The sequence below is a fragment of the Helicoverpa zea genome, chromosome 13 (assembly GCF_022581195.2).
Source record: "Helicoverpa zea isolate HzStark_Cry1AcR chromosome 13, ilHelZeax1.1, whole genome shotgun sequence".
Lineage (NCBI taxonomy): Eukaryota > Metazoa > Arthropoda > Insecta > Lepidoptera > Noctuidae > Helicoverpa > Helicoverpa zea.
Genome location: NC_061464.1, coordinates 6,677,009 through 6,689,667, shown reverse-complemented (window position 1 = coordinate 6,689,667; position 12,659 = coordinate 6,677,009). Strand labels below are relative to the sequence as shown.

The following is a 12,659-nucleotide window of genomic DNA, read 5'->3' as shown; positions in this document are numbered from 1 at the left end:
TTTATGTACATTGGTGATTGGTGGTTAATAACTCAGTCGATTTAATGACTTGCTTGGTTAATTTCTTAGTATGTTGTGATAGTAGTTGACTCACCGTTATCATAGATAACTTCTAGACTGTACGTCTCTAAATAAGCTATCTAGATCTTAAATAAAAGCAACTAAGACAAGATGTTTTAATATTACATATCAGATTAAAATGTCAAACATTTTAACCAAAAAACTAAATTACCAGTAATCAAACCTATACGACATGCCACCATTTTTCCTAGCATAATTCCACAAATATTTTGCGGAGCTCGTAAATCAGTCCGACAATGCTTCGTTCGAACGCTCGCGCCAGTAACTAGCCCGACACCCGAGGCTCAGTAATCGTCAACATCCGAGTTACGCGTTTGCGCAAGTCAAGCTTATACCATTTCCTTTGTGATTACGACACAGCCAGCAAGATTTTTCTCAACCAAACCAGTATGGCAGCTGGAATCTTTGTGGATTTTCTAAGACAGGTAGCCAGTTAATTACCGTTATGATTCATGGGGCATTACGTTAGGGAAAGTGTTGTAAAAGGAAAATTAGTTACGTTTTTTGTTCGCCATAATCATTGTAATTGTCGACTATGTGACTTATCCTGTTCATTTTTTCTATAAATAGAGCAATTGGTCATAATGGGCGGAAAGTAATTTGTGACGTTTGAAATTAAAAAGGAATTTTCCTTGATTTAAAATTGCTGTTCTTTACTCATTACATCATTAGTGAAGTTTTCCTTGATAATTAAATTTCATTTCACTTGTGGTTTGTGGTTGAAACCAGTATTACTAAGCACAAAATCTTGGATTTATTGCACATGCATATTTCTTCCTGATTTTATAAACTACATTTTTTTACAACCTAAACCAACATAGGTAATTGTATTTCTGTAACAACATGTACATGTAGTTTAACATAAAATATGACCTATACGAAGATTTTGCGAGTTAACAAGACACGTTTAAAAATGCAAACTTGGTAAAAGTGTCTGATACAAGACAGGCTGTTATTTCTCGAACGCCTTGTAATTAGTAGGTATGCTTCATACATTTAATGGAACAAGCGTGAAGTTTGGATTACCAAGTAATACCTTTTACTTACACGTTTGAGATATTTAATCATAATCAGTCTTCTAACTGTTCTCTAATTGAGGCTCGTCTCACGAAGCTAGCAGGCTATTTTATAGTGAATGCCTTTAAGTCAAAACACTAGATGGTGCCTTCGCTATCTAGACACACGGCAGTGTGTCCGCCAAGTTCGAGCAAAAAAAAAGCGACACACCGGCCGTGGGTTATATTACACCAGTGGTTCCCAAACTTATTTTGTCTACTGCCCACTTTGAGAATAAATATTTTTTTAGCGCCCTCCATTTTTTCACCTATTTAAAAACCACTATAACTTCAAATTAAATTAATTAATTATTGTGACCTATATATGTTTATTAACGGAGAGTTCTAAACGAAACTTTTACTATAACCCACAACTTGAAACCTGAGCGCAGGTAGGTAACATACCGCGGCACTTAGGTCTCAAGTTGACTCTTACAGTGGCGGCGTAGCATCGGGTGGCACCCGGGGCGGACTACCTATTGAGCACCCCCCAAAAAACGACAAAATATGGTGCAATATGGTCATTCATGGTGCTTTTTGCCTGGTTTAACATAAAGAAACCGGAGACAGATCACTGCAAACTTTTGAAGCGCTTGCGAAGCGAGCCCGTAATTTTTGAGTTTTGGGACATAATAGAACCCAAACATGTTGTATAAAAACCAGTCACAAGTGAAAAAGCTGCGAGCGCAGCGAGCGCGAAATTTTTGAGTTTTGGAAGAGTAAAGTACCAAAACAAGTTAAAAAAAAACCGCGCAAATTGTTTAGTTTTGTCGCACAAAAGTACCTCAACAAGTGTGGAAAAAAAACACTGCAAAGAGAAGAAGCCGAAAGCGCAATTTTTTTGATTTTTAAAGAAATTAGAAAATAGTCACTGTTAAGTGAAAGGCGCGAGTGCAGCGAGCGCAAAATTTTTTGACTGACTCAAAGGGCGCAGAAATGTTGAAAAAACTGTTTTTTTTTATAACTTTGAGGAATTAATTTAAGTAAACCGGGAAAAAACATAAATAAACGAGAAAGAGAGGGGTAACTGCCGGACTGGCACCCCTCCAGTGCCGCCTCGACGTCATGCCTTGTTTGCGCATGCACTGTTGTAGTTTTGTTTAAAATTTGAATAATGAAGTGAACCTAGGCTTTTCAGATTAGAATGGCACCCTCAGTGACTTGTCTCTTCTGCCCGTGCCATCCTGGTCGTACAACTTGAACCAGCCGACTGATACAGGAATTCACAATTCGGGTTATTTAACAAAAACTTGTTAAAACATGATAGATATCTACGAGTACTAATAACTATCAAAATGCGAAAGTGTGTCTGTTGCCTTTTTATTTGTTTGTTTGTGTCTACTTTAATTACGAAACCGAGCGACCGATTGACATTGACATGATTTTTATTTTTTCTATATTCAGTAAAATAGGACAGATATATGAACTACGTGGAGAGAAATATAGAACCGAGTCTGAGCAATCTTGTAATTCATATTAGTTGATGTTCACAAGTCGTTGTCTAAGAGGCCTCCTAGCTAAATAAAATTACAAATCACCCCCCAGGCCTCTACATAACGCCCCTATTTTCTTTCTGGGTCTCTTACCGCCCCCCTTGAGACCTGCAGCGCCCACAAGGGAGCGTTATCGCCACTTTGGGAAACACTGTATTACACGAACCATTTCGGGCCAAATTCGACCCCCCTATAACTCAAAATCTATTTTATTTACGCATACCAAATTTCTAGTATCTGTTGAGACCTCCTCACTTATCTAAAATACAAAATTTCATTAATATACCTATTGTAGATCTTGAGATATTGACGTCAGAAAATCGCAATTTTTACTATACACTCACTGACTCACTCATCAAAAACCTAGAGCACTTCCAATGGTCGTATTGACTTGAAATTTGGCATGGAGGTAGGTCTTTATGTCAAGGTAAAGGGAAAAATCTGAAAATGGCCAAGTGTGAGTCAGTTTCAAAATAATGAAGGTGTACATTTATACCCTTTATACTTGGCAAGTTTTAAAAGAAAATTAGATACTTGATTCATTGCGTTTAGTAGGTTTATAACAAGGTTGTAAACTTGCCAAGTAACATCATTAAAAAGTAACTATTTTTAACTGAGGTATGTGTATGGAACTTGGTACTTATTCAGATCTTACTTCTTTTATATGCGAAGCATTCCCATATTATCGAACTTGGCAGCCTTTCACATTTTTGTTTTGGGTTAAACATTACATGGGTGTAAGTTTATTCATACACAAAGCAAATTTTGTTTGTTAGTTTGATATTCGTAATAATACAAGATAACTTTTATTGGGACATGTGAACAGAACCGCAACACAGAACAGGATTGCTATTGCTACACCTATTGGATTTTGATAAAATAGTTGGATCCTCGTAACTTGGGTTCAAGAGGTATTTTTGGATCCACAGGACTAACTCTTGCTCAAGCAGAGCAAAGCATTAGAACATTATTTTTAATCGGCGTTTTTTTAGCTCTTCGCAGCAACTACAACTTGATCTGTGGCAAAAATGTCAAATCACCAAATCCCCTCAATTTATTATTACTTAAGATACCAAAAACAGAATCCAGAAAAGATCTTTAAATTAAAACACGAAAAATTCCGAACAGGACGTAAAAATTCTTATATATTTCGTCCATTAAAAATACCGCAACAATGACTGGGTCTAGTTAGTCAGTTAGTCACACTTGCTTCTCAGTAATCGCTGTAATATTTTACTATCGTTTTCCTTCTAGAAAACCTGACCATCGACCTCGTAAAACAAAAACCTATTGTTTGAGACCGAAAAAAAAATAAGTTGTGTAAACCGGCTTTTTATTAACCATTGTAACTCAAGCCCTGATCTAGAGGCCTTTACTCTAAGCCATAGGTCCTTCAAAAATGGTTTTTTTTTTCTCGAAAACCATAAAGGATCAAGTGGTTACTTACTATCAAGCTAATATTTTATATGCCAAATCTTTTTTGGTGCAATTAAAATTCTTTTTGTGTGACTCTTTTGTTTTGGGAATATTTTTGTCGTTGTTTTTATTGGTTTAATTAATTAGATTGTTTATTTTAGCCTTAAAGTACAGCAAGAATTTACCCAAATCTGCATACTTGTAGTATACTAGCTTCCACCCGCAGTTTCTTATTTACTTCTTTAAGAGATAACTGCTTCTTGTAGCCGAATGGTGACGAAAACTATCTTTATTCCTAAGCGGATTTAAGCTACTCCCCCTCAAAATTTTAGCTTAATCGGTCCAGCCATTCACGAGTGATAGCCGAGACCAAGGAAAGTAGAGATTCATTTTTATAAAAATAGATAGATTCTGATTTAGGTAAACTAATTGATCCCAAAAAATACATATTTAGAGCTAATAAAAGTATAAAAATACAGCCAAAATACATGTATGTTACGTGTTATATTTGGTATGTATAACGTTAATGCGTTCGGCGATTGTGTGATGTATTCATATATAGGTATGCGCGGGCTCTTAACCGCGGTATCTAGTGGCTTAAGTATAGGCTGTAACAAATTCCGAATTAATAACGATCCTCTGGGCAAAGGCGTCTTCCCACACAGGCTGATTTTAGAATTGGTTCATTAGATTATTTTACGTAATTTTGTGTTTCTTTAGTTTTTTTTTTTCATCTACATTTTATTTATGTGTATATATGTACATGATAGTTCATTTATGTATAGGTATGTACTGGTATATTTTTTTTAATATATAAAAAAACGGGTAATTTTTTATTTGAATCTTGAACACTTGTATCTTCTAGAAATAAAATACATGTAGGCTTAATTTAAAGTACATGTGAAATAATAAAAAAAAAACATTTTATTTCTTTTAACCCTGTATTACTAATGAATTCAATGTTCATACATAGGAATCACCGCCATTTAAAAATATAAGCTACAGCATGCATAAAAAATATTTCTCGCAAACAACAACCTGTATACGGCACGGAACACCTGTTCAACCGGCCTATACGTATAAATAACCCAATCCGAGTGAAATTACTTTTGTCCACAACGCTAGAAAGCAACATTGTGCCTTGATTAATATACATTACCACGGCGTAAGGAAATGAACGGAGATCCCATAATGCAGGTAGGTCAGGCGATTTCTTCTAGGTCAAACTCGTACGGTGGTCATGACCAAAACGATCAGTTACGAGTGAACGAAACATTTGGGTTCTTTGAGACATCTGTCAACGATTTTTGGCATTACAAAAAATGATCGGGTCCAAAGAAAGCATATAAGGGTGAAAAGAAACGTTCTTGGTCCTCCGCTCACGCGCATTTTAGCGCGCTACTTTCTTAGGGCATTTTCCGCTATGGCATCTCCGCTAGTCATTTCGTTCTCCATGATTAATAACATTACACATTGGAAGCTCTTTCCGATTCTCGATTACAATTCGATGCACCACTCGATTCGTATTTAGTGCGTTCAAAATCGATTTGCGTTACAGAAGTCGTGAAATTTTTAAATTCGGTAGTGGTATTCCAATTTCAATTATGACGATTCCGAATATGGAATTGGATTGTTCTTGCGTGAGCTTTTGTCGGTGTCGATATTTTAATACTTGGGCGATGAGAATTAATACAAAATGACCTTCTACCTAAATAATAATATACATAGTATACCTAGATAAACTATAGGTACTAATATAATACAGAAGAAACATGTTTTGTTTATTTAATAAGTTTGTGGGTGATTTAAATGATGAAGAAACCGTTGATTTTTCAAACGTTTATTATATCCCACAGTCACAAGCTTTACAGTCACAAATAGCACAGGCGGATAGCGAAGACAGTAAGTATTCGAAAGATGATAGTAGAAGCAGATACAAATAGAAGAAGAAACGCGAAACTAAGGAAATATGAGAAATGGTAGCGGATTTGCGCAAGTAAAATTGAGCGTGCATTCGCCGTCGGAGTTAGCTAGGCACTGGCGACTGCGACCGAGCGATAGCGGGTTCGCGGCGCATGCGACGTCCGGGGTGTGCGCGGGAGCAGGCGGCGAGGCAAACAACCGATGCGCTTGATTAGAGTGCACACCTTTATGCGACCAATGCATGTGCGTCCTTTGATCTCGGGTGTTGCCACAGTACTCCCCCGCTGAGACCGCTACTGCGGGCGATAAAAATCTGGAAAATGGACACGTCGTCCACTTCGAGTCCTCTTTTCTGTCTCCAGGTTGGCCTCAGAATCAGATTCTCTGGGATGTGACTCAGACAATGGCGATGCAGTATCATCTTCTTCGCGAGCAAGGTATGCAGGTTTCAGTCTGTCAACGCTAACCGTCATTTCTTTCCCACACACGTCAAGCTTGTAGTACTTTGGGTGGCGTTCTAGTACTCTGTAAGGGCCAGCATATGGTGGTTCAAGCGGTCTTCGGACAAAATCCTGCCGCAAGAACACGTGAGATGAACTATTGAGTTGTCGAGGTATGTAGAATGGACCCTTGCTGTGCCAGGAAGCAGGTTTTGGAGTCAGCTTACCCATGTGACTTCGTAAGCGTGTCGCGAGATCAGTAACATCAGCTGTGTCGTGCTTGCTGGCAGGTGCAATGAACTGGCCTGGTAACCGGAGCGGTTCCCCGTAGACCAACTCTGCTGGTGACGCCTGGATATCCGCCTTCCATGCACTTCTGATGCCTAAAAGTACCAGTGGAAGTACCTCTGTCCAATGCGTCGTAGAGTGACACATTATGGCTCCCTTGAGCTGTCGGTGTAGCCGCTCGACCATCCCATTTGCAGCAGGGTGGTATGCGGTCGTGCGGAAGTGTTGCGCACCAACCATTGACGCGATGGCTCTGAAGAGATGAGACTCGAACTGTCGCCCTCGGTCAGTTGTTATCTTCAAGGGACACCCGAACCTCGCGATCCAGCCAGACACAAGCGCTGTTGCACACGTGTCCGCAGTGATGTCTGCCATCGGGTACGCCTCAGGCCATCGCGTGAACCTGTCGATGACGGTGAGACAGTACCTGAAATCATGAGAAGTTGGTAAAGGTCCGACAATGTCGAGGTGGATGTGTGCGAACCTGGACGAAGGAGATAGGAAAGGAGAGGTAGGGGCGGAAGTGTGGCGTGTTATCTTACTGCCTTGGCATTTGAGGCATTCGCGAGACCACTCCCTACAGTTTTTGCGAATCCCTGGCCACACGTACCTCTGTGAGACCAGCCGCACTGTAGTTGTTCTTCCAGGATGACTTAAGTTGTGCAGAGAGTCGAAAGCTTGTCTACGGAATTCTTGCGTGAGGTAAGGACGCGGTGTCTCAGTCGACACGTCACAGAATATTTTTGTTGACGTCCCTGGTACGACGACTTTTTGTAACCTGAGTGACGATCCATTTCTCAATAAATGTTGCAGTTGCTCGTCAGTACTCTGTGATTGTGCAAGGGCTTGATAGTCAATACCTTGTGTGACCTCTTCGATCCTAGACAAGGTATCCGCCACCACGTTCTGACTTCCAGGAATGTACCTCACGTCAGTTGTGAACTGTGACACAAACTCCAAGTGTCTGAATTGCCTAGGCGAGCAATTCTCGCTAGTTTTAACAATGGCATGTGTGAGAGGTTTATGATCAGTTATGATGTAGAAATCTCGAGCTTCAACCATATGGCGGAAATATTTAACTGCTTCATACATAGCTAAGAGTTCTCTGTCAAATGGGCTACGTTTCTTTTCTGACGGAGCTAGTTTTTTAGAGAAAAATCCTAAAGGTTCCCAGTCACCATTCTTATTTTTCTGCTGCAGAACAGCGCCAACAGCGACATTTGAAGCATCCGTTGCAATGCTTAACTCGGCTGTAGGGTCAGGATGTGCTAGTAATGTTGAATTTGACAATGATTCCTTGCAATCTTCAAATGCTTGCAGTAGCTCCTGTGTCATCTGGACTGGCTGCGAGCCTTTGACATTTGTACCCGTCAGAAGAGAATTAAGCGGTGCTTGTCGCTTTGCTGCGTCTGGTACAAAACGACGGTAAAAATTCAGCATTCCTAGAAACCTTCTCAACTCTTTCACAGTTTTTGGCACAGGGTAATCTAAGATAGCTTTTACTTTACTTTCCATGGGTCGGGTACCAGCTGCTGAGACATTGTAACCCAGAAAATTCAGCTCAGGCTTTCCCAGAACACATTTGGACGTGTTAATGAGAACACCATACTCAGCTAGGCGCGATAGGACTTGACGCAAATGATCCTTATGAGATTCTTCTGAAGGAGAGAAGACCAAGATGTCGTCGCAATATCCATACGTGAAGTCTCCCAGGCCATGCAGAACCTCGTCTATGAACCGCTGAAATGTCTGGGCCGCATTCCTAAGTCCAAAAGTCATGAATTCAAATTCAAAAAGTCCAAAGGGTGTTGTGATGGCAGTCTTCTTGACATCTTCTGGATTAAGCGGAATTTGATTATATGCTTTGACCAAATCAATTGTTGAAAATATTGTACAGCCTGATAATTGGTGGGAGAAATCCTGAATATGCCTCACTGGGTACCTGTCCGGTATTGTGCGCGCATTAAGAGCCCTATAATCTCCACAGGGTCGCCAGCCATCATCCTTCTTCTTGACCATGTGTAGAGGTGAAGACCAGCAGCTTTCTGAACGTTTAGCAGTACCATTTGCTAGCATGTCATCAAACTCTTTCTTCGCAGCTTTTAAACGAATAGGATCCAACCGACGTGGCCTACAGGCAACAGGAGGGCCTGGTGTGGTGTTTATATAGTGGATAGTATTGTGCTTTACTGTACGTACCAGCCCAGTGGGGCGTGTGACTTCAGGATACTCACGCAGTATACTATGATACTCAGACTCGCCAGTGACTGTCTTGATGGAGACTATGCTCTCTGGAATTATTTGTCGGGGCACAGACACAGAGAGAGATGTCTTCCCGTCTACGAGGCGCTGGTTTCTACAATCAATAAGAATATTATAATAACTCAGAAAATCAATTCCTATGATTGGTTTAGACACGTCAGCTATTATGAACCGCCACGCAAAATCTCGTCTCAAACCTAGGTCTAAGTGCAGTAATATTGGTCCGTATGTATGTATAACTGTGCCATTAGCTGCAGAGAGGGTATATTTACCTTTGCAACTGGGTGCCCTGATTGCTGAACGCGGGTAAACGCATAAATCTGACCCGGTGTCTATGAGAAACTGCATCTTAGAAGTCCGATCTGTCACAAAGAGACGGCCTGTCTGAGCTGGGCAGTCGCTGGCCGCTACTTCCGGCTGCCCCCGTCGTTTCCCGCTCTAAACTCACATGGCTCTGCACACTTCTTGGCTCTCGCACCAAAGTTATAATGATACCAGCAATGAGGGTGGTCAGGCGGTGGCTGCCGACTACGCGAGTGACTACGCTTGCGATTATGGTTTTCCTGCGACCTAGATCTGGAACGCGCCCTTGACTGCCTGTAGACATAAGATGTTAGTTTAGCGACTTCTCTAGTTAAAGCACATATTTCCTGCTGTAAACCGTCAATGCGTGAGAATGATGCTGGTTGTACCGAAGTTGAGGCCATAGCTACTTGGTGATGCGGCATTGCTGGAGCTATTTCATGCACGCGGTCTGCTAACTCGGCTAGATCATCTAATGATAGCTTAGGCTGCGACGCAACGACAGTTTGCAAATTATGTGGCAAGCGTCCGGTCCATAAGGTCTTTAAAACGTCATCCGACACTGTTGGGCCGGCTAGGTTCCTTAAATGTCTTAAAAAGTGTGATGGCTTACGGTCACCAATATCCTCGTTCAGGAACAGCTGCTGTAGCTTCTTCTCTTTCGACGCACTAAGCCGCTTGACAAGCTCACTTTTGAGTTTTTCAAATTTACCGGTCGCAGGAGGTGCCCTTAAAACATCCTTAACGTGCGCAACGTACGTAGGTTCCAGTTGTGTAACGGCATAATACAATTTCGTCGTGTCACTGCTTATATTCGACAATACAAACTGGGCTTCTATTTGATTAAACCACAATTCCGGATCTTCAGGGTAAAATGGCGGTATTCTCACTCCAACACGCCAAATATCGCGTTGATCTCCATCAGTCGCGTTACCGTTTTTCCCAGCACTGTCCTCCATTGCGTTCTTGAGTTCTTTGTTCGGGGTCACCACTTGTGGGTGATTTAAATGATGAAGAAACCGTTGATTTTTCAAACGTTTATTATATCCCACAGTCACAAGCTTTACAGTCACAAATAGCACAGGCGGATAGCGAAGACAGTAAGTATTCGAAAGATGATAGTAGAAGCAGATACAAATAGAAGAAGAAACGCGAAACTAAGGAAATATGAGAAATGGTAGCGGATTTGCGCAAGTAAAATTGAGCGTGCATTCGCCGTCGGAGTTAGCTAGGCACTGGCGACTGCGACCGAGCGATAGCGGGTTCGCGGCGCATGCGACGTCCGGGGTGTGCGCGGGAGCAGGCGGCGAGGCAAACAACCGATGCGCTTGATTAGAGTGCACACCTTTATGCGACCAATGCATGTGCGTCCTTTGATCTCGGGTGTTGCCACAAGTTTATTAAGGCTCCGAAACTACTAAACCGATTTGAAAAATTATTTCACTGTTGGAAAGCTATACTCTTCCCGAGTAGCATAAGCTATACTTTATCCCTTTAGCTATACGGGAGGTAGCTCCCTCGGGACGCGAGTGAAACCGCCCAAAATGGGCTAGTAGAGCAATTTAAGCAGATAGCATTTTGCCATCAGTAGGCTTATATTAAATAGGCTGTGTATCATTCGATGCTGAATCGATTTGACGAAAATCGAATAAGACTCATTAAAGGCCCATGGTTTCTTAGAACTTACAATAATATTGTTACCGGTTATTGTAACTGGTCGATTGTTCTGAATATGGTAATTCGATCAATTCACTGATGCTTATCAGTGAAATGGGATCTTGTGGGCCAAAATCTAGATGGTGATCTAGTTATTCATTCACAAAGCTTTTTAGTAAGTTAGGACTTTGGATATATATTTTAGTACATGATACGAGTAGTGTGCAAGAATATAGACCGTACCGACCGTAGTACCTCTAGAAGTAGGGAACAGAAAAATGGATGCATTTCTCTGGAAGGTGACATAAATCAATATTTAACATTAGCATGACGTGTGTCATTGAAGAATAGGAGCGTAAATTCAAATAAAATTAAGAACGGACGAAGCAGATGTAGGGAGATAGGATACCCAATAGTTTCAAAGGTTATTAATTTCTCCATCTATTACAAAGTAACAAATCCACTAGGTATTAACCAGCTACTATTCACCACTAATATATTAAGGGCAATTTACATCGTAAGCAAGCACGCAGCTTATTAAAACATAAGTTAGAGTCAGACAATACGACGATATAACTATGCGCTTAGCATTGTTTTATGACACAAGATAAATCTTACTTTAAACAGGTCCGTGTGTAGTGACCAAGATAGAGTACTAAGTAGGACAGTCTTGAAAGTCTCTAGTGTTCGTAAATGTCATATGTTAATTGGATAACAATGGCTGTTTTAGAGTTTATTTAGTCTAATATGTAGGTATGTATAGCACGGGTGTGTATGCACTTAATTATGGATCCTCTTGTATTGATTACCATAAGGCAAAATCTGAACGTTTGTTTGTAAAAAAAAATACATTTGATAAAAGAAATCAACATTATCATTCAAAACTACACTCTGTGAAAATTATTATGAGTGCCTATCTAAATTCTAAATCCATGTCCTAAAAATGGCAGCATATCTGGCGACTCTATTACCAACAAATGTCGTCCAAATCACATCGGATCTAAGATCATTAACAATAAGAGCACCTGTTCTCTATACGTGGTCGGTTTGACGTACACTAAGTCATATGATAGATAGTGTAGAAAAATGTCGCATGTAAGAAGCTAAGTGTGCTAATGCAGGAAATTCTGGTTGATTTCTTGGACATTTTTTGAGGATCCAGACTATTAAACGCTTAATAGCGCATGTGATTCGTAAAAACTAGGCCTTCCCATATCTTGTTGGTAAATGAAACAAGAGCTTACAATATGCTCACCACTACACGATATGTTTTTTCGGCTATGAAGTTTCTCATGATTCATAAGGTCAGTTCGTTTTAAGGGTTCCGTACCCAAAAGGTAAAACGGGACCCTATTGTTTTCGCTCCGCTGTCCGTCCGTCCGTCCGTCCGTCTGTCACCAGGCTGTATCTCATGAACCGTGATAGTAAGAGAGCTGAAATTTTCACAGATGATTTATTTCTGTTGCCGCTATAACAACAAATACTGAAAACTAGAATTTAATAAATATTTTGGGGGCTCCCATACAACAAACGTGATTTTTTTGTTCATTTTATAAATAATGGTACGGAATCCTTCGTGTGCGAGTTCGACTCGCACTTGGCCGGTTTTTTTCTATACCTTCCTAGTATACATACATTTTCAAAATCCAGTCTTCGATTTTTACAGCTACCTATTTCTACGTTAAATACTTGATTCATCGGCTGACCTGATTAACTGATTAGCGAACCAATTATACTCAAAA

At 40.5% G+C, this 12,659-nt stretch overlaps 2 protein-coding genes across 2 annotated transcripts in view; one reads left to right on the top strand and one right to left on the bottom strand.

Annotated features, from left to right (window-relative positions):
• LOC124635557 (transcription factor Sox-5) overlaps nucleotides 1-12,659 on the top strand; it is a 282,618-nt gene that overhangs the window by 39,681 nt on the left and 230,278 nt on the right. The window lies entirely within an intron of this gene.
• On the bottom strand, nucleotides 9,366-10,220 carry LOC124636054. The gene has a single exon (XM_047172008.1). It carries the CDS (start codon nucleotides 10,218-10,220, stop codon nucleotides 9,366-9,368), a length of 855 nt encoding a protein of 284 aa, XP_047027964.1.